Genomic DNA, 27,064 nt, shown 5'->3' on the forward strand with positions numbered 1-27,064 from the left:
TTCACAACTTTAGATCTGCTGGTTTGGGCTCCTATTTCTGGCTCAGTGGACTTCATGACCCCACACATGTGACCCTTGGCTCATCTTGGACATAGCGTAAAGGTACCCTATTGCTCTCCTGGCCCTGAGCAACCATTGCTAGACCCAAACCATTAGAGCTCTCAGGATCCTGAACCAGGGTTAGCCTTCCTGGTCAGTATCAACCCTTGGATAGGTAGGAATCCAAGGCAAAGTGATGAATGGATTGGTATGAGCCATATTGTATTGTGAAGAGGTCTGTAGTGGATGCTTGTGGTCCTGGGGTTATGACCCAACTGGCTCTAAGATATGGCATCCTGGACCCAGCGCCTGATGCCATGAAGCTAAAGAATGTCATCAAAAAGAATATTTGTTTTCTATCACAAGTGACCAAAATCAAAACTGCATCAGTTCATGACAAGAAAGATAAAGGGAAGAAAAACCTTTGTTGAGCCTAACTGTGCAGTAGACATGTAGGTTGGGGATCTTGCTTGAAATACCTTCTTCATTACTCAAATTCTGTGACCTACTTATTGTTATGCCTATTTGCATACAGTAGAACTTAAGTTGTTCTTTCTTTTTTTAACTCAAGGAACTATAAGACACAGAGAGGACATCTGCTTCTTTCTGTCCTTGAGTTTTTTCAGTGCATCTTTGATCTCCTTGTTTTGCAAACTATATATGATGGGATTCAGCATGGGAATCACAGCTCCATAGAACATGGACACCAGCTTGTCTTGGTCCTGTGAGTAGCCAGCACTAGAATGGAGATATGAGAAGAGACCAGAGCCATAGAAGAGAATCACTGTGGTCAGATGAGAGACACAGGTGTTGAAAGACTTCATCTGCCCTTGGGTTGAATGAATCTTCATGACAGCAGCAATGATGTAGCCATAGGACACCAGGACAAGACTTGATGTCCCACCAACTGCACACACAACAAGAAAGTTCACTACCTGGCTGAGGAAGGTACTAGAGCAAGAGAAGACAAGCAGAGGTGGCAGGTCACAGAAAAAGTGGTTAATGACTCATGGCCCACAGAAATGCAGCTGGAATATGGGGCTCATTTGGACCAATCCAGTGAGCAACCCTCCAGTGTATTCTATAATGACCAACCCCAAGCAGATGGTGGGTGACATGAGGGCTGTGTAGAGAAGAGGGCTGGAGATGGCAGCATACCGGTCATATGCCATGGCCACCAGGAGACAGCATTCAGTGCCCCCCATGCCAATGAAGAAGAAAAACTGAGCAGCACAGCTCACAAAGGAGATTGTCTTCTGTTGCTTGAAGAAGTCGCAGAGCATCTTGGGGGCAATGGAGGATGTATATGAGATGTCAACAAAGGACAAGTTTCCAAGGAAAAAATACATGGGAGAATGGAGGCATGACTCCATCCTGATCAAGACAATGAGGCCCGGGTTCCAAGCCAGAGTCATGGAGTAGATCCCCAGAAACAACACAAAGAGGACAACCTGTAGCTCTGGATGCTCTGAAAATCCCAAAAGGATGAAACTGGTTGTCATGCTGACGTTCCTTCCCATGGCCATGGATCTTCTCTCTGCTGCCAGCGGAGCCCCAAAGGGAGATTCCTGGGGAGTGAAAATCCAGGTGAAGAAAACACTTTGTTCTGCCATGGAATCATAGCATCCCCGAGTCACAAGAGACACAGGAAAGCAAATGTCCAACCTCTACCTTATGCAGAATTCCTCTCTACAGCATTTATTGGGTCTTTCATGGAGAGCATTGTCATCCCGATTCTGATGCACTATTCCTGCAAAACTGACAGCTCACGAAGGACCGGCATTTTTGCATTGTCTGGATCATGACCTTCACTGCCAATGCCACCACTTTACTGAAGGAAGTTATTGATAGAACTTGGACTAAACACCCCCTTTTTTTCTCTTGCTTCTAGGCACTGTGGTTGGATTATTGAGCCACTCAGATTTATGTTAGATACTTCTTTCCTTTTTTAAAGAAAATAAATATGTCAGCAATTAGAATACCCAGAGAGGCAATTCTGTGTTTCTTGTCATCATAGTTTGTTCTGACCAACTTTTATGGGGTCAAAGTGTTCTCCTTTAATCAGTGGAATGAAGCACATAGAGGTGTAAAACACTGGCATCCCCTTTAGAGATTAAAGATAGGAGTTAAAAATAAAAGTTCAGGGGCGCTTGGGTGGCACAGCGGTTAAGCGTCTGCCTTCGGCTCAGGGCGTGATCCCGGCGTTATGGGATCGAGCCCCACATCAGGCTCCTCCGCTAGGAGCCTGCTTCTTCCTCTCCCACTCCCCCTGCTTGTGTTCCCTCTCTCGCTGGCTGTCTCTATCTGTGTTAAATAAATAAATAAAATCTTTAAAAAAAAATAAAAAAAAATAAAAGTTTAGGACACCTGGGTGGCTGAGTTGGTTAAGCATCTGACTCTTGATTTCTGCTTAGGTCATGATCTCAGGGTCATGAGACTGAGTCTCACACTCAATAGGGAGTCTGCTTCTCTCTCTCTCCCTCTGCCACCCCCCCATCTCTCTCTACTATAAATCTTAAAAAAAAAAAGTTCAACACTGGAAAGTGCCAGTGTTCATTTTGCACAAATATTATCATTTGATCACAAACCTTGCACCATATGTTTGATAGAGCTAAATGTGGGTGATGTAGAAAGTAATAAAACATGATTATTAAGTTCAAAATGTTCAACATAAGGCATGGGACAGACAGGAAACGGATAAACCACAGCACAACGTGACAGGTGCCCTGAGGGAAGTATTCGTACATTGTGTGGGTCCTGGGCACAGCAGCTGGAGGCTTCCGAGAGGTGTGTTTGAGGAGGTTTCCAACAGTGAGTAAAGGGTTAGCAGGATGAAAATCTGGTGTGTGAGGGGATTGGTGGCAGTTGGTTCAGAGAACTTTATGTTAAAGATGGGAAAATCATTTGCAAAAGTGAAGGAGAGCATAGTACTTGGGACACCTTAAAAATGTCATCATGGCAGAAGCGCGGGGTGAGCAGGGTGAAGAGAAGATGAACAGAAGTCTAGTTTTGAGAGGCAGTGGGAGGTGGGCAAATTGTGAGAGATCCTTGAAAGCAAAAGCAAAAATGGCAAAAACATTTGTTTAGTTGTTTCATATGTATGTATGTATGTATATAATTGTATCTACTATGCATGTAATTGCATATGCTATATATATAATTGCATACATGTACATAGATATTCAATTTCAGCCTTCTCTCCACTTCCAACTTTCTGTCCCCTTTACCCTGTTCTGCTCTTTTTATAGGACTTATCACCTTCTCCCATTGCATGTAATCGATTGGTTGTTGATAGTTGATTATCTGTCTCCCTTTACTAGAATGCAAGCTTAAGGAAGACCAGGATTTGTAGGAATTTTGTCTCTTTTGTTCATTGAAGTATCGCAAGCACCTACACCAATACCCGGCACATAGTGGGTGCTCAACAAATATTTGCTGGGTAAATATCATGCTAAGGAGTTTGACTTTTCTCCTATGGGCAAGAGGGAAAACAGAAGTTTTGGTCTGGTTTGTTTTTAAATTTTTAATTATTTCTTTGTAAACAGGGAACTAGTCATCAAATACGATTTTAACAATATAACAGAGCAGTGTTCCAGTGTGGAAGCAGGTGTGGAAGCTGGATAGCAGTGAAAAGAAACTTAGGAGACCAGACAGTTGCTTCAAAAGCCAGGAGGAAAGCTATTGCTGATTTAAGATGAGACGAGTAGTTTTAGAAATGCACGCTTCCCTGAGATGCAAGAACACCATTCTTTCTGCAGTGCAGCAGGGGAGAGAAACCATAAATGGCCAGACAAGTAGTCCCTGCTCCCTTATTTCTCACATTCACGGTCACCATCAAAGGTATATGTTAGCGAGATTCACCATGATTCTTTCCCGTATCAAGCCAGAGTCTATCATATATAGTCTAATACATTTTTGAGAGTGTGATAAAAGTGAATTAACAATCATTTTATATGATGACTACATCAATAACCTGGTTATTTTGGCCTGAATTATCTGGAGGTAAGATATAGAGTATATGGCATGCATTAAATGTCCTTATAAGGATAACTATATATAATGTATATTACATGAATATATTGCATATTATATTTTATATGGATGTGTATATATGTGTATATATAATATATACCATAGTTTTCATGGTCTGAAAGCCACCACCACTACTTAGACAGCTTTTTTGAGTTGACACAGCCTCCCCACACCTGTTACCTCATCTGTGGGCATCTAAAGCCGGGCTCTGATGTCAGACAGAGCCAGTCTCTAATCCTGCATCCCCACTCGCAGGCTGTACAGCCTTGGGTAAGTGGACACATCACTCTTAAATCTCCTCTTTTCATTTCTCTCAACTGCAAAATGAAGACGATGATAGTATTGACCACCTCATAGAATATGAGGATTAAAAGAAATAAGTTACATCAAGTTTTGGAGAGAAAAAAAATAATTTTTACTGCTTACAAATGATCAGCACTGTCAGGATTTGAATCCAAGACTCTCCATTCCTAATCCAGAGTCTGCTCTTCACTGCACCTGCTGCTTAAAGCCAGGTGCACGTACTTGTACATAACAATAGCTACATTGACCATATGCCTTTTACTTATGTTATTGCCAATATTTACGGCAATATGTTGACTTACTTCATAACACTTATTGCGCTTTGTACTTCCTTTTGTTTGCGGACTTGTTCTGTCTGTATCCTTAACTATAAAGTCTGGGAAGACATTATAAGCTCAGTGCCTTCTATAGTTTCTGGCACGGAGTAGACATAAAATAATATTTGCTGAATGAGCTCAATTTACAGCAATTTGAAAAGACACCTATTACAGACCAGGAGCTCATTGAGGTTGTACCAAGTCAAGGACTCAAGTGACCAAGCCAAGATTTAAATCACTGATTGACTGCGGAGACTGTTCCCTTTCTTGAATGCTATAAAAGAATTTGGCAGATGGTCTGAGCAACCTACAGGACCATATTATGGGTGTGGCTACATTAGGTGTTTGATTTCCCCAACCTAACTGACTAGACAAGATTGGTTATGTGGAATCTGAATTCTGAAAATCACTGTAAGAGTTTTCTTATCCTCTCCTGGGAAGGTCTGCTTACCCTTTGACAAGGTCGAAGCTACATACCAAGATAAAGAGAAAGGAAGTTCTAATATGGTAACTCCCAAATAAATCCTATAACTGAGGTGCAGAGGGTATGTGCAGTTCAGACGATTTTGTAGGGTATTAAAAAGAAAACCTAGAAGAAATAAGTTTTCTGCTTTTACCGATTTTTTTCTTCTCATCTGTTATAGTGCTTGGCACTTTATAGGTGCCCAGTAAATATTTGACTGGCTCAATAAAGGTTTATTACATATTCACTATAAACCTGCCCCAATCCCAAGATCATTGGACCTATGTTATTTTAAATGCTGCATGGATGTCCAGAAAATTCTGGAGATATACTTAAAATAATAGAAGTAGAAACCAGTTAGCCTAGCCTTTCCCCCATTATAAATAGTAAAAGTAAAGCCAAAGAGAAAGAGTGAATGTCTATACAGCTGGTTGGTAGGAGAGGTGAAACTGGGACCTGTATCTCCTTTTCCAGGAGCAGCTCTTTCTGCTTTACCTTATTCTAAAAGCTGGAGTCTCAATGGTAACTAGAGAGCATCCAAGGAAACTAGATGATTTGTTTTGAGGCAAACATATCCTCATGCATATCCTCATGAGTCTTGAATAGTATAAAAAGCACTGGACTGAAAGCTTTAAAAACAATGCTGATTCAAGTCCTGTTTCTCCTGCCTTTTTGCTGTGTGACCTTGGGAAAAATTTTTATGCCATTCTGAGTCTTCATCTTCTTATCTCCTGTCTACACAATAAAGAGTGTTTTCTAGTCCACTTTCCTTCCTTATTTCCACTTGAAAAGAGCAGAACCTTTTTAAAAACAAAATTTTCTGCAGAAGTCCAGAATATAAAATAGGTGAAGTCCAGCTCCTCTGGTTAAAGTCAGAGCAGTAGGGAGAGCGGATGCCAGCATCCTGCCTGCTCCATCTTCCCTTCCTTCAAAAGTCTTTCCGACTCTCCCATTCTGTGATTCCAGGATTCACCATTCTTAAAGAAAGACAAAGTGTAGACTCACCTACAACTCCTTAAATTCTGGGCTTCAGTCAGACGGCTAAGACCAGACACTTGGAATTACAGTGAAACCATCTCTGCTGGCGCCTGAGGCACTGGTCTTGGACAAAGAGATAAATAAAATTTAGGTGTAGCTACTTTAAATTGGCCACCAAGGGAAGGACTTGACAGGGCTTTCAAGGAAGGCCAGTTCTCTCCTAAGTACCATTGGGTCTCTCTAGGTTGTGGGATACGACATGTCCCAGAGAGCACTACTGGCAGCCTGACTGGCCGTCTGGGCCCAGGGGTAAGGAAGTGCCAGCTTTGGTTTGGTGCAGTTGATTTCCACTGACCCTGCTTCCATTACAATCCTAGTCTCTGGTCCGGTTCCAATAAGATGTCTCCAGAGGCAGTGAAAGCCAAGAGTGCCTTTTGGCTTCAAAATGATGTTTCAAACAACAGTGATTACCTTTGTAAATCATCAGATATTTTACAGAACCTTTCAATGTAGAAGTATCTTTTGGGTGACTCCAAGGTTTGGAACTGGGACTAAATGAGTAACATCAAGGGAGAGGGAGAGAGAGAGAGAGATTATAGGAAAGCAATAGGACAGTCCAAAGGTGGAATGGATATTCTAGAAAGGCATGGATTTTCTATCACTGAAAGTAAGGAGAAAATATTATACTCGACAATGGTGATCTCATATGTGGCATTAGAAACAAACGACCTCACAGAAACAGAGAACAGATTGGGGGTTGCCAGAGGCAGGGGGTGGAGGGTGGAAGGAATGGGCAAAGGTGTTCAAAAGGTACAAACTTCCAGTTATATGATAAATATATCCTAGGAATGTGGTGTACAGCATGGTGAATATGGTTAACAACACTGTATTATATATTTGAAATTTCCTAAGTGAATAGAGCTTAAAAGTTCCCATCACAAGTAAAAAATTTTAACTGTGTGAGGTGATGTTAACTAAGCCTATTGTGATAATTATTTCACCATATATAAAATATCCAATCATTACGTTAAACCCCTTAAACTCATACAATGTCATGTGTCAATTATAATCTCAATAAAACTGGGAAAAATTTTAAGATAGGCTATCAGAGAGAGAGAGAAAGAGAGAGAGAGAGAGAGAGAGAGGGAGAGAGAGAGGGTCTGCACTAGTTGATCTTAGGGGTTCCATAAAATTCTAAGATTTTATGATTCTGTGAAATAAAGAGGAAAGAAGACAGATATTACCATTTTTGGTTGTGTGGATTGGGCTTTTTGCATACTTTATTTCGTAATATCCTCACAGTAGCTCTGAAAGGAAAGCATTCTTTTTTTTTAAAGATTTTATTTATTTATTTGACAGAGAGAGAGACACATCCAGCGAGAGACAGAACACAGGCAGGGGGAGTGGGAGAGGAAGAAGCAGGCTCCCAGCGGAGGAGCCTGATATGGGGCTCGATCCCAGGACTCCGGGATCACGCCCTGAGCCCAAGGCAGACGCTTAACGACTGAGCCACCCAGGTGCCCCTGAAAGGAAAGCATTCTTAAACGTATTTTCAGATGAGAAAATGGAATTTTGGAGATGTGCTTGCCAAAGGTCACAAAACAGATTGAGGCAATGCTGGAATTTGTGCTCAAGTCTTCTAGAAACCAAAGTCCATGCTCCATCCTCTACATCCCATTTCCTCCCAGAAGGACATGAAAAATGGATGGCAATGGGGGGAAATCATTTGGTAGACCTCATTTTTCAAAAGATCTATGTGAAGGGGGAATGAAACATGAGAGACTATGGACTCTGAGAAACAAACTGAGGACTTCAGAGGAGAGGGGGGTGGGGGAATGGGATAGACCGGTGATGGGTAGTAAGGAGGGCACGTATTGCATGGTGCACTGGGTGTTATACACAACTAATGAATCATCGAGCCTTACATCGGAAACCGGGGATGTACTGTATGGTGACTAACATAATACAATAAAAAATCATTAAAAAAATATTAAATAGCAGTATTTTCTCTTCAGAAATCATTTTCACCATAATATCCACCTCTTTAAATGTACTTACTGATTATTTTTATTGTAAATCTTAAGCTTGTAGCTCTTAAAATTCTTTAAGCTACTACTGATTGTTTTCTACTACTACAATCAGCTACTACTGATTGTTTTCCAACTGTATTTCTCATTAGTTTTCAACTTATAGTTTACTTTTTTTGGTCAAGTTAATCTTTCTTCAATTCCTAGAATATGGCTTTTGTATACTTCTTTTTATATAACCTGGTACACCAATCTCTTCTCTGCCAGTTATTAGATTCCATTCTTTTTAAAATCTAGACCAAGGCTCACCTGGTTCGGGAAGACTGTCCCGATTCATCTTAGCTAAGTAATCACTCTGTTATTTTCCATTTCTTCTGTAATGTTTGTATTCAAGCTCTTTCATTCATTTATTCATTCATTTTCTCACAAATATTTATGAGGTGTCCACTATGTGCCAACCCCTTTAATAAACCCTAGGAATACAACAAAAAAATAAAAAAATAAAAAATAAAAGAAAATAACCTTTAGCTGTTTGATTAGGGCCAGATTTCCCTCATGTACGTTCTGTTTATGCTTTATCAAATATCCAACTTGAAAAGACTTGAATTCTATTTCTGTGTCCTCGGGAGGGACATGCAAGGAACAGAAGGAAGTGAGCATTGTGCAAACCCACAGGACACGTGGCTTCCTTCAAGGATTTGTGAGAGATGTAGGCCACACCCTGTTGATGTTGGCAGCTCTGCAGCTTGCATCCAGATGAGAAAAATCTGCTATAGCTTCCCTTCTCCAACCACAAACCTCACCCGCTTCTCTTCTACCAGGGCCATATTCCCCCAGTATGAGGCTAAAAAATTTAGGTCCCTTCCTTGAATTCCCAGCTCCTGACCTTATGCCTACCTTCTTGGAGTTTCTCTAAGGCTTGATACTGGGGAGAGGATCACCATGGCCAATGCAGTAGTTTGTATGCAATTAATCTTTTCTAGATTAAAAATAATAAAAATAAAATCAAAGCACTCCTTCCTGCAGATTGAAGGGTAAAAGGACAGGATGCTGGAAGACTGTGATTTAAAAAAAAAATTCCCACCTCTCTCCTTCCCTCCCCCTGTCCCTCTTCTCCAAGACAAAACTTCAGAAAGGACTCTCTTTGACATTTGCAGAATAAAAATACCATCAATAGAATCAAGGCCTCCTTTTGTGACATCTCCACCCCAGTCCCTTTTTGTCAGGGGGTTATAACCTGATTTTTCATGATTGGTCACTTTCCCTTTAATGGATCTTTCTGACTTTAGACTCTCTCTAATTCAGTCCTTCCTCCTTAAACTGCACATGGACTTCCCTAAAGCACAGATCCAATCACGTCATTCCTTGCTCAAGAATATTCATTAGTTTGTTGTTCAATAATATCCTGATGACATCCAAATTCCTTATCCTGATTCTCAGAGCCCTCACCATTCAGTGATGCTTGGTGAACATGGCATGGTAATCAAAAAGGAGAAAACAGGAACAAAAGGCCATTGGACATGGCAAGTAGGAAGGAGGCTGTGATCTTCCCATCACAGTTTCAACAGAAGCCCATCCATCCCAGATGGGGTACTTGGAGTGGGGACCAGGGGATTTGAGTAAAGCCAGGTGCCAAAGAAAGTGAATGGTAGTTTGGTAGTTAAAGAAGAGAATGAAATGAAAAGTAGGTACAGTGGCTGGCAGTGTCAAGTGAAAGAATCCTCAAGATTGAGGAAACTGGAACAGATTTGGAGACTGAAGGAAAGGCCATGGGGAGGGATCTCTATAGCAGTTGTCCTCAGTTGTGGCTGCTCCCCAGATCATGACCAGTAGTTGGCATAGCCATAATGGAAGCCTGTGCCAATCACAAGAGATGAAGGAAGGCTGCATGAGAACACAGAGGCAAGCAGTAATGAGAAAGACAAGGAACCCAGAAATAGGAAGGGAGGGGTTATAATGGGAGGGGGTGCACAGAGGGCAAAGTTGTAGGAGGCTGGTCTTGTCTGTCTATGTAAATAGTTGTTTTAGCTCATTGAAAACAGAATAAAATTTTATTTTTCTGGATCCAGGGTAAGTGGTGAAGGTGGTCTCTTGGAATCTATTCTTAGTCTTAGACTAGATCTAAAAACAAGCAAGGTGGTGAAACCTAGAAAATAGTCACCCAACCACATGTGTCAGGCAGATGTGGCCCTCCCCAGTGTCTACTGTCTGTTCTTTAAAGAGATTCTGATTTTTCAGTCCTGTTTGGAGTGATGGGAGGGATAGAGCCTCTTCTAGGAAGCCACATTGCTATGTATCCCCTGCTGAGTAAGCCCACCTCCAAGCTTTTCCCAAGGAAGCCTTGCTAAGACCAGGAACACAGGCAAGCATGGAGCCTTTGGGAATCATGTATCCAATTAGCTGCTGTGCATTAAAATACTGAGATGTCCCTTAAAATAGATCTGAAAAAATCCAGAGCTGATGTGACTTGGAAAATGCACAACCACCCTGAACTTGATTGATCTTAGTACTTCTAAGCATTTTGTCAGTGGGGCTCAATTTCAAGAAGAGGGATCTGTGACCAGAGGCAGGCCATTAGGCTGATGAATGTCTACTGGAGAGTACTATCCAGCTGGTTCCCAGATGGTGGGAAAGGCCTGGTTATGAGGCCATAAAAAGCCAGACAAATAGGGGACACTTCAGTCTACATGGATGTTGATGGTTTGGGGAGGCAAGAAAAGAAGAGAGGGGAAGAGAGCTATGGATTATCAAGCATCCTTTCATTTTACTGAATTATTAATGAGACTTGAAAATCCAAACTTAGTGTTGAAATTCTGTCAGGTGTGGCAGATAGAAAGGTAGAGGGGAAAACCCAGTGGGTTCCCTCTGTGCACTACCTCTAGTGTATCTCTGATGTCTCAAGACAGCACTCTTCTCAATTTGGTCAATGAATGGGTTTGGGCAATCAGCTACACATGGCTAGGAATGACAAGGAATGACCTATTGCTCACTCATTTATTGCCTCTCCCTAAGACCAAATTTCTTTTTTTTTTTTTTAAAGATTTTCTTTATTTATTTGACAGAGATAGAGACAGCCAGCGAGAGAGGGAACACAAGCAGGGGGAGTGGGAGAGGAAGAAGCAGGCTCCTAGCGGAGGAGCCTGATGTGGGGCTCGATCCCATAACGCCGGGATCATGCCCTGAGCGGAAGGCAGACGCTTAATCTCTGTGCCACCCAGGCACCCCCCTAAGACCAAATTTCAAGTTCAATAATGCAAGAAATATTTCTAGATTGATTTCATCTCATTGTGATTATCTCATTCTTCTGCATGTTTCTCAAGTACACATTTATTTAACCCTCTGTGTTTAAGGTCAACCAGAAAGATGAACTAAATGGTTTCAAGATTGATTCCCTAGCTTTGCATTGTCTTGACCTCTCTACCCCCACCAACTTGAAACTCTATGCTACCTCAGTCACATGATTTGGCAGCCTTAACCCAGACCTCACCAGAATGGGAAACTGCTTAATTTCAAAATCTTGAACTCTAGTATTTCCCTTTAACAAAACTTCCTGTTTTTCTACTGTGCAACTCCCAGTGAATCTATTCTTGGTGACTTCTTGCTCCTTAGACCCTCCCAAAATCATGGGTCCATTGCTCTGTCTCTGAGTGGTTCCTACCACCACCAGTCACCACCTCCTTCTCTTTCCAGGACTAGTCCCAGATTTAGGTTGCTGATGGGATCATCTATTTAAATGTGGTCTCTAACTCCACATAGATAGTCACTGCTGCATGAAATCCTTCCTGAGCCTCTTGTTGATGCCCTATCATATTCCCCACAGCCATTCCAGGATAACCTTTCTTGACACCCTCAATTCTCCCTAACCTAAATTCTCACAGCTTGTGTCTGTTATTCCTTCGTGGCTTCCAACTCTTTCTGACTCAGATAACAGTTATGCATCTACTTGTATTACTCCTCTTTGAGGATTTTTAGAATTTTAACCTATTCAACTTTGTGTTCAGTGCCTGGCATCAAATAGATAATGACTATTTACTGAATTGAATACGACAACCTTTCTACAAAGAAACCTTAAGAAGATGATAGCTTCATTGAGATATCAACTGCAACGTTTGCAGGGGGTAGCTTTACAAAGAAGCAAACTAAAACTTGCAATGAGAATATTAGTTTTCTATTACAGCATAATGAATTAACCCAAATTTAGCAGCTTAGAACGACAGACATCTCAACTTCTTGGGTCAGAGGTCTGGGCATAGTGCAGCTGGGTTATAGTGCAGCTGAGTTCTCTGCTTACTGTCTTCCTCCTGAATAGGGTAAGACAGGGTATTGTGTTGTTTAGCTCCACCTACCTCTTTCTGCATCTTATGAAGTAGGGAGAGAGGATAGTTAATGTCCCTTTTTGCAGATGAGAAGTAATAGGTTGAAGTCACTTGAAAAGAACTTGTTGCTTCATTCAAGGAGGAATTTTCTTACAGTCAGAATTTTCTTATCTTTATACAAATATAAAAGAGACTGAGAGGTTGTGAGTGCTTGGGATGAAGAGAAGTGTCAAAGAGAAGTATTCCTATCTCCTGTGCACAACACAGAGGTGGATGTATTCAGCCTCTCACAGGTATGCATGCCAAGGTATTTGAAGGGAGGGGTAATCCCAACTAAAGTGGCAACTATTGGGGAAAAAGAGTGTCTTTTCTGACCACTATAGGAGAGGTGTTAACACCCTGTCCCCTTGGGTGATGCTTGTAAACACGCAAGCCTTGCCCTTCATCCGCTGCTCATTTGCTAGGTCACCTCGGCAAGTGGAGCTGAGGTTCTGCCTCCTCATCTATCTGCCAAGCTGTCATGAAGACCAAATGTTTGTGGATATAAACTGCAAAGAGTTACACACCCTAAAGTCAGTATCATCACTGTCACGAGTCAGATCTGCCTAAGGCCATGTCTGTGTTAACTTCTCAATCACTACATACTCTTGCAATGGATCTCCCTCTACTGGTTAATGATTAAAGTCTAACAGGATTTCACATTTTGATGTCTCATTGTAATAGATACATCATACATATGTAAGAAATATTCTTCACATATTACAAAATTTAGTCCAGTTTACTTGCCTTTGGCTAATGTGGTCATCTTCATAGCCATGTAACATATTCCTGGCAATCCATATATAACTCTAATCGGTACAAGCCATATTTTAATTGCATAAAGAGAGGGAAAAAAAGGCTATTTCTAGGAAACCTATGGTGAATCTCTTCATTTCCACTTCTGATCAAAGGGGCTGCCCCCTCCTCCTTCTCAGTTCCTCACTTGGCTCAGTTCTGTCCCAAGAGCATGGAGCTATCCAGTGTGTCTTGTTGGTGAATGATAATCTGTACCATGCCACAGCACAACAGGTGGGGGGATTGCTAGGATCCTAGGAGTATTAATCAATCATGGTTTACCAGAGCCTGAGGTCTGAGAGTCTGAGACTGTGTTGGGCTATGCAGGAATCACGTATGGTTTTAAGTGTACTATGTTTCTTAGTAAAAGTGTGTCCTCTTATGTTGGTATAAGAAGGGCAGTTTGTAAACAGAAGGGGAAATGAACCATGACAGACTATGGACTCTGGGAAATAAACTGAGGGCTTCAGAGGGGAGGGGGGTGGGGGAATGGGATAGGCTGGTGATGGGTATTAAGAAGGGCACGTATTGCATGGTGCACTGGGTGTTATATGAAAGTAATGAATCATGAAACTTTACATAAAAAACTAGGGATGTACTGTATGGTGACTAACATAACATAATAAAAAACTTTACTAAAAAAAAAGAAAAAAAAGAAGCTCAGTTTCTTTTATATATGGTGACTTAGGAATGGAGATAGGGTTATGTTTTACTTGAGTTTTAAAAATTTCTTAGGACCTTTAATTTCCATGGTTCATTTCCTTTTTCACTACCAAATCTCTATGGGATACCCATCACAGAAACAGTGCCTTTCCAAGAGCTTCACCTTTGGTCCTAAGCACTTTCCATCCTCATTCTCCATTTTTTAAAAAAGCTTTATTGAGATATACTTCACATATTATAAAATTTACCCATTTAAAGTGTGCAATCCAGTGGCTTTTAGTATATTCACAGTTTTGCTACCATTACCACAATTTAATTTTAGAAAATTTTCATCAAAACAAATTCCATACCCATTAGCAATCACTCGTCTCCCCTTGTCCCTAGGCAATCACTAATCCACTTCCCATCTCTATAGATCTCCCTACTCTGAAGATTTTATTAAAATGGAATCATGCCATATATGGTCCTTTGTGACTATTTCACTTAGCACGATGTTTTTGAGGTTCATCCATGTTGTAGCATGTATCACTACCCCATTCCTTTTTATGGCTGAATAATTCCACCACACGGATACACCAAGGTTCTTCCCTTCGCTTTTTTTTGAGATTATAATTGACATACGACATTATATTAATTTCAGATGTATAACATAATGACTGGATGTTAACATGTTATTGTGAAATGATCACCATACTTAAATCTAGTTAACATACATCTTAATTTTTTTCCTGTGATGAGAACTTTTAAGATCTACTCTGTTAGCAACTTTCAAATATACAATACGGTATCATTAACTGCAGTCACCATGCTGACCTTTACATCTCTACAATTTATTTGATAAATGGAAGTTCATGCCTTTTGATAAACTTCACCTATTTTGCCCACACTCCATTCCACTCCCTCTGGAAACCAGCAATCTGATCTCTGTATCTATGAGTTTGGGGTTTTGTTTTTGTTTTTTTAGATTTGACATATAAGTGAGATCATACAGTGTTTGTCTTTCTCTGACTTATTCCATGTAGCATAGTGCCTTCAACCTCCATCCATGTTGTTGCAAATGGTAAGGCCTCCTCCTTTTGATGCCCTTGTTTTCAGCGCTCTGATTGGCCAGGTCTCAGACCTGTTCTCAGTATTTCTCCCTTTGAGGAGCAAATATCTTCCTTCTGGGGGAGATTTAATCTGTTTCACCATGGCTAATCCTAATCACCTTATCCTCTTTACTGATAATTCCAATATCTGAAGTTTTTAGGTCTGTTTATATGGACAATTTTTTCCCCTACTGGTTCTCAGTTACGGGGGCTTGACTCTGTCTAGCGGTTTGTGCCTTTAGTTACTATAAACTGCTGTTTTTGGTGGTTGTTTTTGGAGCATAATCGGTGGGATTCTCACTTATTTACACTGAGGGTATAGTCGCCTGGCTTTATGTGCAGGTTGCCGTCCAAATCATCCGGAGGCATGTCCCGAGTTCTGTCCTCTAGCCTTCACCACCTGTAGTTAACATAGCAGAAGCTAAAACCTCCAGCGTTCAGCAGGGCTCTCCAGAAAGGAAGCCATTTTTAGCACTTGTTGCCTTCCCTGGGCTCCTGGTTTCATTTCATTCAGGGTCTTAGCTTGTTTCTCCTTTACATTAAGTGGAAATTCACTTAATAGATGATTTTATTTCAAATCCAACATTTCAGTTGTTTCAGTTATGAGGGTCATTTAGGGATCTATAATTCACCACACTTCCAGATGCAGAAATCCTCAGGAAACTTCATTCTGCTTGTCTTTAAAGATATTTTTAATTCCCCTTCTTTTTGAACATCTTGGTCCATCTATTTTATATTTGTATTGAGACAGTTGCCATTCCTGACATCTTTATAGGTCTGACATGGCCATGTCTTCTTGGTTTTCACCCATTAGGTCTTGTTTCCTTGTGTACTTTGAGATTTGTGTTACCCAGTTTTCTTTAAAAAGTTATTTAGGAGAATTATTTGAGCCTGGGTTTAACATTCTCTCTTAATCTTAAAGGGGGATTTGCATTTGCTTCTGATTGGTACTTGAGGGTACTACCAACACGGAACTACTTTAAAATAAATTCTCAGCTAAAGATTCCTTCAACTGCACAGGTAGTATGAATTCAGACCACAAACTTCCACTAGGGCATGTGGTTACCATTTTTCAGTTTGCCTTTTGCCATACCCAGCATGAAGCCTGAGAGAGAGAAGATTTCCTTTTTGTGAGATAGAATTTTTTTTCTCTTAATTTCTTCTCACACTGAAGTATAGTCGATTGGACCCTCATATGCATATCTGGGTCTCCTGTCAAAGTCCCAGGCAGTCCCAGGAAGCCCCAGGCTTGGTCTCTCTTTCCCCAAGCCTCACATGCCTGTCAAAATAAAGATCCTTTCAGATTTCAGCAGATTCTCCCACTGTGAAAGCCATCTTCAGAGCTGCCTTTACTCTCAGGATTCCTGATTTTACTTTATATTTGTGTTCTGAAGGTTTCCTATTTTCTTGCCTTCTCAGAAATCTATTTTAAAATATTTTCCTCAAAAATTGTTCCAATATCTTCAGCTTTGCAGTGATGGATACATTGATGCTCTCCAGTCTGCCGTAATAACAGATAATAATTTGGACTCTATCTTAGAGTCCAAATGATCATTTCTTTCCTTTGTATTTTAGCTTTCCCAGATCAGGGTAGTACCATGGAAACCCCCCTGTTCATTCACTTACAAGCTACTGATGTTGAGTTCTAGAAATAAAAACCCAGAAAACAAACTCTAGACCAAACTCCCTATGGCAGATCTCCCTTCAAGGAAGTTAGGTCACAGTCTGAAGTAATGCTTCTCTCCATTTCCCCATCTCAATTAACTGGAAATTCCTCAGGTACCCAAAGAGTTTGAAGTCTGGGATGAAGTGGTCATGATTCTGCTTGTGATGTATATGAGAAAGACGATTGGTCTTGTGTTTAGCCCTAATCTCTCCAGTCTGCAGGCAGAAGTTCTGAAAGAATATGTAAGTGTCAAACACCCAGGAACTGAAGGTTTACATTAATATAACAATTAATATATTAACTGCTTTGTGAGGTCATTACCAGTATACAAGAGAAGAGCTAACTGTCAAGATTCAAAGAAGCCACAGGATTTGCATCACACTGAGCCAGTCCTGGATTTAGATGGGTTGACTCATTTGCAATCTCTCCAGACGATCAGTAGGATTGAATAAAGTTAAATGCATTTCTCTTGCATAGTCTAGAACTTCCAATCACCGGGGCCACCAGCCTACCAGACCTTTAACTGTGACAATGGGAAAATGCTCTCTTCTTACACCTCTTAAGGGCATCTTTGATTTCCTTGTTCCTCAGACTGTAAATCAAAGGATTCAACATGGGGATCACCACTGTATAGAAGACTGATGCCATCTTGTCATGACCCAGAGAATTATCAGTGCTAGGGTGCATATAGACAAAGAGTCCTGATCCAAAAAAACAGATCACTGCTATCAGGTGAGAAGTACAGGTGTTAAAAGCCTTGGACCTGCCTTCAACAGAGCTGATCTTCAGGATAGTGGCAACAATATAACCATAAGATATCATGATGACAAAGACAGATATCATACCAAAAATCACTGCTATCACAAATTTCATGACTTTCAGGAAAAAGGTTTCAGAGCAGGATAGGACTAATAATTGAGGCAGATCACAGAAGAAGTGGTTGATAACATTTGGTCCACAGAAATTGAGCTGAAGTAAAGCACACAGTTGGATCAATGAACCAAAGAGACCAGTTATATAGGCTCCAACCATCATCTGGGCACAGAGGGTGGGTGACATGGTGGCATTGTAGAGCAGAGGATTACAAATGGCAGCATATCGGTCATAAGCCATGGCTGCCAGGAGACAGCATTCAGTCAGACCCAGGCTAGAGAAGAAGAAGTACTGCATAGTGCACCCCAAAAATGAGATGGACTTAGGCTTCTGGAAGAAGTCGGAGAGCATTTTCGGGGTTGTGGAGGTAACATAGCAAAAATCTAAGAAGGATAAGTTGCTGAGGAAGAAGTACATAGGTGTATGTAGGTAAGAGTCCATCCTAATCAGGATGATGAGGCCCAGGTTCCAGGCCACTGTTAAGAAGTAAGAACCCAAGAACACTGCAAAGAGAACAATCTTGAACTTGGGATAATCTGAGAATCCCAAAAGGATGAATCTGATGACTATTGTATTGTTCCTTCCTCCAGCCATTGTCTTGAGGTATCTTCAATCTGCAGAAAGGTCCCTGGGTTAATGATTGACTATCTTAATATTATGAAACTTACTTGTTTTGAATATGGCTTCATCATTTAAACAGAAAGTTATCCATAGTCGAGACAACTTTTTTTTAACAAAAAAAATTATTTTAAAAACCATTGGAGAGCCCTTTTCACAACTACTCCTAATAGTTTGGAATACATTCTTGCAAATATTTCTACACACACACACACACACACACACACACACACACACACAATGTTGCCAAATTGTTTCTAAAAGTTGGTACCAATTTACACAAGTATCAAGATTTTATGACAATATCCCTAGCCATTCTATTGTCAACACTACCCATAATTTTTCAACTTTAGTCCTTGGTGATCTTGGATGAAAAAAATTATATCGTTTTAAATTTTGCATTTACTTTACTGATTTGCTCATATAAATTTTGTGCCTATTTGTCTAATTGGTTGTTCGTCATTGCTTTGTAGGAGCTCTTTATATACCCAGATGATAACTCTCTTCCTCAAAAATGTTGCTAATTCTTTTCCAAGTTTATTATTATCAACACTGTTTATGTTGTATTTTGCTATACAGAATACTTTTATTTTTAGGTAGTCAATTTTCAGTGATATATATGGTTCCTAGCTTTGGTTTTACTGAAAAAGATTTCTTTGCACAACCCAAAAATACTTTTCTTATTTTTTTGTTCTTTTGTATTTTTATATTAACATTTAAATTTTCTAGAATATTTTAGTACATAATGCGAGGCATAAATCTAAGATGACTTTGGTTTTGTCATTCCAAACTGATTGCCACTTGTCTCAGCACAATTAATTGAACAATTTCTCCACTGATTAAAGTCACCTTTATGAATTTTTTTAATAGATTTCCTATTTTGCTCAGTTTTTAATGTGTCAGTCCATGTGCTATCTGTCCAGTCCTGCACATTTTCTAAAGATTTACAATTATATTTTATTAATAATATATTAATATGTAAATTAATATAATTTACAATTATAATTTAATTAATATATTTTACAAATATATTTTATTAATATTATTCCCTCATTTTTTCACTGAGATTGTTTTAATGGTTCTTATATTTATGTCTTTAGAAGATCTTTATGATGAACTCATCATACAAATAAAATAGTATTTTTATTGCATTTTATTATCACATTAATTGGGGGAGAAATAAGTTTTCTTTTTGCTAATCTGTTGAATTAAGTTACAGAAGAGATAATACCAGAGGTTCTTATAAATATTATAATATTATGACTACCAATTTTGACCAAAGCACCTGGCTCTAGGGACATATGTGAGATTCCAAGCTCTGTCCCTACATTCGTATGACTTCTCTGTGTCTTCAGTTTCCCCATCTGTAAAATGAGATCATTGTGGCAATTCTCCTTGTACCACAGGGACATCCATTATTCTTTGATATTATTAATCTGATTTTAAATACTCAAAGAAGAGGATTATTTAACTACCTGGAAGGGAAAACTATGCTGACTCAATATTATCTATCAGTGTCCCTGATGAGGCCACAAGATCCAGACTATGTTTCCACAGTAAAATCTGAATCATAGGTTTATATGTTTAGAACACCCTTCAGTAGAAATAGAAAGAGCCCATCAGCAAAATCCATAAAGAATTTATAATTCAAGAAATTTAGAAAAGGTTTCTTTGGAAACACTAGCTGCTGTGGTATATTTTGTCATGTTTGTTTTGAAGGTACATGTGACCTGGCCATCCTGAAATCTTAAGGTTATTTTTGAAATTACAGGAAATGCTTTCAGTCAAGTTGATTTGTTTTTATCCTTTTATATCATTGACATATTTTAAATAAAGGTGTTTTTTAATGATAAGACAGAAACAGTAAAATATACATTATATTTTTTCTTATTTTCTTATTTACCCATGGGGGAAAATGAAATAAAGTATTTAGATAAAGATGATGATTAAAACACCCAGTAGTAGATGATAAACTTTTGCCAACTCTGCAGCTTTATGTATTCCTCCTCCAAGCTACCAGGAAAAACAGACACCTATGGACATTAATGGGACATTAATGGAAGAAAAGTATGTGAATACTAAGTCCGGAGAGCGATCTGTCCCAGCCAGTATTTCCCTCAGAGCTACAGAAGAGACCAAACTGATCTGACGAAGATTGAGGCCATAAACAGGAAGCTACCTATTTGCTTCCTATGGAAGTCTGAACATTCGACCAATTTGAATGCGTCCTATTAATTATCAGTTTTCAACAGGAGTGAAGTGCTGGAGTCCCAAAGGTCTGGCCTGGGTTTCCTTGGGATAGCTTTTTGAAGGATGGTGCTAATAACTTAAATATATTTCTGAGCTGGGGCACCTGGGTGACTCAATCAGTTAACCGTCTGCCTTTGGCTCAGGTCATGATCTGAATCAAGCCCCGAATCAAAATTGGGCTCCCTGATCAGCAGGGAGCCTGCTTCTCCCTCTCCCCCCCTCCCTGCCCCTGCTCAAGCTTTCTCTCTCTGTCAAATAAATAAAATCTTTCCAAAAAAAAAAAAAAAAAACCACCCAGTAGTAGAGAAAAGTTATATAACTGGAAAACAGAGAGAATCTCATATTGACTCCTAAAGTTATTTTTACTTTTTTCCCTTTTGTTGTTGGTTTTCACTTCCTATTGTTCATTCAAAACCAAACATACAACAGTCAAGATCATTGGCCATGATTAGAAAAAAAGAGCCCCAAATAGCAGGATAAATGCTGCTCCCTTACTTTCCTTCAGGCATATGAAATGCGTGGGCTGGCCAAGCAGCCCTTGCAATCTTATCACCTATGATGTCAAATGGATGACATCAAGAACAGTAAATATACTGAACCTTGAAGGGGCAATATTACGGTCTTCTGGAATCGTTTACTATGCAAATTAACTGCACGGAGGACCACAGGGGAAGGGAGGGAAAACTGAACAGGAAGAAATCAGAGAGGGAGACAAACCATGAGAGACTCTGGACTGCAGGAAACAAACTGAAGGTTACAGAAGGGAGGGGGGTGGAGGGATGATGTAACTGGGTGATGGGTATTAAGGAGGGCATGTGTTGTGATGAGCACTGGGTATTATATGCAACTAATGAATCATTGAACACAACATCAAAAACTAATGATGTACTAAATGCTGGCTTACTGAACATACTAAAAAAAAAAAAGTAAAGAAATTAACTGCAGACATATTTTAAGAATCCCATGCAAAAATAAAATGTAAAAATAGACTTAGAAGTTTGAAAATAAAGGCAGGTGAGCAGTGGCTTTACGTGTAAACACCATTTGTAAACTTTTGGAGAACAAACAAATAGCAGTAATAAATTATTCATATGTTTACAACCCAAGGGAACAGTACATGGTACCAAGAAACAGTCATTCTTCTGTTCTTGCTTTCTACCTTTTCCCCTTAATACCATGTTATATTTCCCAAATAAAATTTTATATCCCACGAGCTAAATGTTTTACTTTTATTTCTCCTTAATAATAAAGCTCAAATTAAATCACTATTTATGAGCTACAGAGAATGTTTCTCTGTGGCTCAGAAAATAATTTGATGTTCACTGAATATCTAACATCTGTAAGGCACGAGTAAGACTATCATTTGGGAAGCAGTAGAAAGAAGATTAAATAAATATTTCAAATGGCTCCTGGGACAATTCATTATAGCTCTTCATACATTTTCAGAAAGGCAGGCAAAGAAAATAGTATGAACAGAGAAGTACACAATGTATAAAGGAAAGAGTTACTCTGGAAAGCTTTCCCTATTTTGAATTTGAATTCTTTCTTCTAAACTCCCACTACCCCTATATTTTTCTAGTAGAATAAGAATTTCACTATTTTTATTTTACTTTCATGTGTTTTTCCACTAGACCTTAGCCTGTGCTTTTGGCCAAGAATAAAAATTTTTAATATTTAACACCTAATATATCGGTTATGAATGGTTATGTAACAAACCAAACTTATTGGCTTAAAACACCAGTGATTTATCATTTCTTATGTTTCTTTTGGTTGACTAGTTTGTCTGTTGACCTTGCTTGGATCCCAGATGTGGCTGCATTCTCCTGGTGGCTTGAATGGGATTGGATGGTCTAAGATGCCCTCGCTCCCTTGTTTTGGGCTTCACCTGTGATGGCTTAAATGACTGGGGGCAGGGGGCTGAGATTCTCTCTCCACATGAGAGAATCCTAGATTCTTCTAAGTGTGATCACAGGGTTCCAAAAGAGCCAGCCCCAAGGACAAGTGCTCATCAAGCCTCTGCCTGCATCATATGTGTTGATGTTTCATTGGCAAAAGCAAGTCACATGGCCTAGCAAAGAATAAATGTATAAGGGGACAATACAGGAGGACAGATATAAGGAGATATGATTCATTGGTGTCCATTAGTGTAACAGTATACCACACCTAGGCTTAGTTCATTGGCTGAACCAAACAACGTAGGTATGCATTAAATATTTGTGGAATTGTAATTTATTCAATTTCCTCTTCTGGAACAGTGTAGAGAAAGTACTTGCTCTCTAGAAAGGGAAATTACTTTCTTCAAGCAACAAACTAAAGCGTGTCTTCAATCAGAAGGGAAATGAGGCAGTGTCTCTAGAATAGACAACTAATTGATTGCTCTTGGCTCCTAAAATGGAAGAATCCAACATATTTTACCACTCAGAAGTCTGTAAGGAGATTGAGTATATCAAGAAGCAGTAGAGTTAGTTGATACTGTGCTAGCACCTGCTTATGAACTGTCAGTAGGGTTTTTATACTCACTTTCCTGTGTAATAGATCTAAGCCATCATTTGCAATCTAAGCCAGTTAGCAAAAAGGTAAACACACTGTGATCTCCATTTTACCTGAATACATTTTGTATTCAAAATCAAATGCACAAAAAACAAAAAGCTAAAGAGTTAACAAGTAAATTATGATATATTAATGCTCCTACCCTAATACACTTCATAACAGTAATTACCCAAAAACTCACAGTAGGTCATAAATATCCCAATTACGCCTAATCCTAGATATTCGTCAAACAAGAACTATAACTCACAATAGGTCATTAACATCAAAATTATGCTTAATCCTAGATTTTCATCAAACAAAAACTATAGTGTATTTTTCCAGTATTTAAAGTATTTTAAAACATGTTATTTTCCTGGGGCGCCTGGGTGGCACAGTGGTTAAGCGTCTGCCTTCGGCTCAGGGCGTGAGCCTGCTTCTTCCTCTCCCACTCCCCCTGCTTGTGTTCCCTCTCTCGCTGGCTGTCTCTATCTCTGTCAAATAAATAAATAAAATCTTTAAAAAAAAATTAAAAAAAACATGTTATTTTCCTAATATTTATAAATATCTCTTTTTGGCAACAAGCCAAGTCATAAAAACATTCATATCTTTTGATGCAATACCTTTTTTTAAGAAAGGCCTTTTTAGGAAATATTATAAAATATTTCAAGAAAATATTATTTAAAAATAATTTTAAGCATGAATATATGCATTTTAAAGTAATTCATTACATTTTATTAATATTTTACGAATTGTCCATTTACTAGCTCCATCCTACACAGTAATCGTATTTCATCTTCCTGGAAACTCCCTTATGTCTGAGTTTTTTCACTCCATGATTGCTTGCCTTATCCACTTAGATAATAATCACTGTCATCGTGATCAGTATAGAAAATGCATGTAGACCTTGGTATAGTCCAGGTACTAATCTAACCCTAATTAAGTGTCTTTTTTCCAGTGAGTGGAGAAGAGAAGAAACATTAATGTGAGATCTTTGAAAATACTCTGTAGTATAACATCAGATATCAATGATAAGAGCTAACATTTACTTAGCACAAACTAGGTGTCATTAAAATTAAATTTCATTCAATACTATTAAAGGATCTCATGTATGAATTAACTCAGTTTTCACAGCAAAGTAGGGGAACAGATGATAAACAATAAATATAAGTAAGTTTTATAGTTTGAAGATGATTGAGTGCAGTGGCAATGAGTTGAACAGGGTGAGGGGAGTCAGGGTGTTGGGGAGAGGGAGAACAGGTTGCAGTTCAGATCGGGGGTCAGGGAGGGGATCAGGGAGAACTCACAGTGGAGTAGAAGCTTGAAGTTGCTGAGGGAGGTGTAAATAACTGGAGGAAGAGCATACTCAGCAGAAGGAACAGCCTATGCAAAGATCCCAAGGTTGGGAATAGCTGAGGTGTTCAAAGATCATAAGTGTGGCTGGGACAAAGTGCATAGGAGACAGAGATTAACTTAAAGGCTACTGCTGAAATCCAAGTGAGAACTGATGGTGACTCACCCTGGGGTAGTAGCAGAAGTGGTGAGAGGTGGTCAGGTCCTGGATATATCTTAATGATTGACCCCAAATAATTTCTTATAGACTAGATTAGATTCAGATCATGAAAAAACAAAGGGATTTGAGAATGATCTCAAGATTTTTGCCCTGACCAACTGGAAGAATAGCGTTGTCATTAGTTAAAGTGGGGAAATGGGGAGGAGGAGCAGATGTAGATGGTGGTAGAGGAGAATCAACAGTTCACTTTTAGACACGTATAAGAAAGATCTATAGACATTTAAATACAAATACTGACCAGGTGGTTTGATACAGAAATACGGAGCTTAGGAGAGGGGTTTCTGCTAAACATTTACACTGAGAGTTGTCAGCATCTGGGTAATGCTAAAAGCTGAACGAGATTATTGAGGGAATGAATGAGGGAAGATTGAGCCTAGATCTAGGCTGCTCGGAAGAGGTCGAGGATGACAGGAAGAGTCAGCAGTGCAGGCTGTATGGACTGGAAGCCACGTGAGGACAGTGTGTCCAAGAGGAGGGAGTGGTCAGCTGGGCTAAATGAAACAAGGATTGATTACTGGACTTCACAATGCAGACATCACTGGGAGTCTGGACAAACAGGTGCAGTCTCCATGAATCATGGGCTGATGGCCTGAAGAGAGTGGTTCAAGTGAGACAGGAGAGAGCTGGTGATAGTACAGATGGTTTTCCAAGAAGATTTACTGGACAGGGAACAGAGAAATGAGGCTGTGGCAGGCAGAGCAAGTTGGATCCAGAGAAGTTGGTCGTTGTTGTTTTAAGATTGTTGAAAGGACAGAATAATTTTATTCTTTTATCACTGATTAGACTTTCATGCATAAAACATAAGAGGTTTTACCTAAATGAATGAGAAAGCTAAATCACTTTATGTCTCTTATTTTCAGATTGAATATCCCTTCAAATACCTCTATAAAGACAAAATGAAAACCAGTCCATTAAAATTTAAGGAAGGACTGGCTTCTGAGAAGATGGACTAAACATACTTAACCCTATTCCTCCCACTGTGTGTAACCAAACCCTGGACAGTACATACCTATAAACATAAAAGGACTCTGTAAGATGGAGAGAGAAGGCAGACTGGCAAGGGACCTCGAGACTCCAGGGATGACACAATAATGAGCTCCCTGGTTTTCTTCTTGCCTCGTCTATCCCAAGCCTGAACTGGGAGAGGCCAGCAACCTGGAAATGTTAGGCACAGACAGAATAGCTCTGCCATAGCTCTCTAGGCAAAAGGCCAGGAAAGGGGCAACCCAGCAATCAGAAAACATTTACAGAGTAAACACTCAACTCTAGCCATAGGGAGCACTGTGTGGCCCCACCTGCACCCAAGCCCGCAAAGACCAAATGGGGAATACAGACTTGGCACACATTCAGTTATAACATAGCACCCAACACCCTTGATGAGGTGAACGTAGGGAACCAGGACCTCCATACCTACTGGCCAGTAACAAAAATGACACCACCACAGTGTGGGTGGAAACCATGTGGAGAGCACAAAATGCTTACATTAGAAAAGAGGAAAAATCTCAAATCAACAAATTCAGCTCCCAATCAAGACACATAGGAAAAAAAAGGAAAAAAATACAACTCAAGCAAGCAGAAGGAAATAAATAATAATAAGAGCAGCAGACATTGAAAGGACATTAAAGAATACTATGAAAAAGTCAACGCACATATATTTGACAAACTAAATGAACCACCTCAAAAAACAGACACTAACACAACTCACCCAACATGAAATAGATAATCTGACTAGCCATATAATGATTAAGAAAATTGAATTTAGAAAAAGAATTGAATTTGTAATTTAAAAATACTCCAAAATAAACTCTCTGCTTGCCCTAGATGATTTCATTAGAGAATTCTACCAACTGTTTAAAAAAGAATTAACACCAATTCTGTACAGGAGAATTGGAGAGGAAAACAGGAGAGGATGGAACGCTTCCCAATTCATTTTATGAAACTAGTATTATCCTGATACCAAAAGCACACAAAGACAGTACAAAAGGGGAGAGAAGAGGAGAGGGAGAGAGGAAGGGAAAACTAGCTGCAGAACAATATTCTTTATGAAGATAGGCCCAATAATCTCTAGCAAAATATTAGCTAATGTAATTCAACAATATATAAAAGAAAATATACCATCACCAAGTAGGGTTTATTCTACAGATGTAAGCCTGGTTCAATATTCAAAATTCCATCAACACGATTCACCACGTTAACAGGTTAGAAAAGGGATATCACAGGATTATGCCAATTGATATGTAAAGAGCATTTAACAAAATTCAACATCCATTCATAATTAACAAAAAAACCCTCAGAATAATAGGCACAGGGGGAGTTTATTCAATTTGATAAAGAGTATCTACTACCAAAAACCTACAACTAACATTTACTTAATGATGAACAACTGAATGCTTTTCCCTTGAGATCAGGAAAAAGACAAGTATACTGCTCTCACCACTTTTTTTCTAAAGATTTTTTTTTTTACTTATTTGAGAGAGAGAGAGAAAGCACAGGCAGGG

At 39.4% G+C, this 27,064-nt stretch overlaps 2 protein-coding genes across 2 annotated transcripts; both read right to left on the minus strand.

Moving 5' to 3' along the window:
• Positions 1-474: 474 nt before the first annotated feature.
• On the minus strand, positions 475-2,021 carry LOC103666273 (olfactory receptor 5A1-like). The gene is given in 1 exon segment (XM_008694286.2): positions 475-2,021. A coding segment is annotated over 1 exon segment (1,047 nt). The 5' UTR covers positions 1,653-2,021; the 3' UTR covers positions 475-605.
• Positions 2,022-17,245: 15,224 nt separating this feature from the next.
• Positions 17,246-18,193, minus strand: LOC103666274 (olfactory receptor 1440-like). The gene has a single exon (XM_008694287.1). It carries the CDS (start codon positions 18,191-18,193, stop codon positions 17,246-17,248), a length of 948 nt encoding a protein of 315 aa, XP_008692509.1.
• Between the last annotated feature and the right edge of the window lie 8,871 nt (positions 18,194-27,064).

Source organism: Ursus maritimus, unplaced genomic scaffold (genome assembly GCF_017311325.1).
Source record: "Ursus maritimus isolate PB19 unplaced genomic scaffold, ASM1731132v1 scaffold_23, whole genome shotgun sequence".
Lineage (NCBI taxonomy): Eukaryota > Metazoa > Chordata > Mammalia > Carnivora > Ursidae > Ursus > Ursus maritimus.

Bases quoted from the DNA above. Each gene is read 5' to 3' on its own strand.
- LOC103666274 (XM_008694287.1), bottom strand. From the start codon at position 18,193: ATGGCTGGAGGAAGGAACAATACAATAGTCATCAGATTCATCCTTTTG.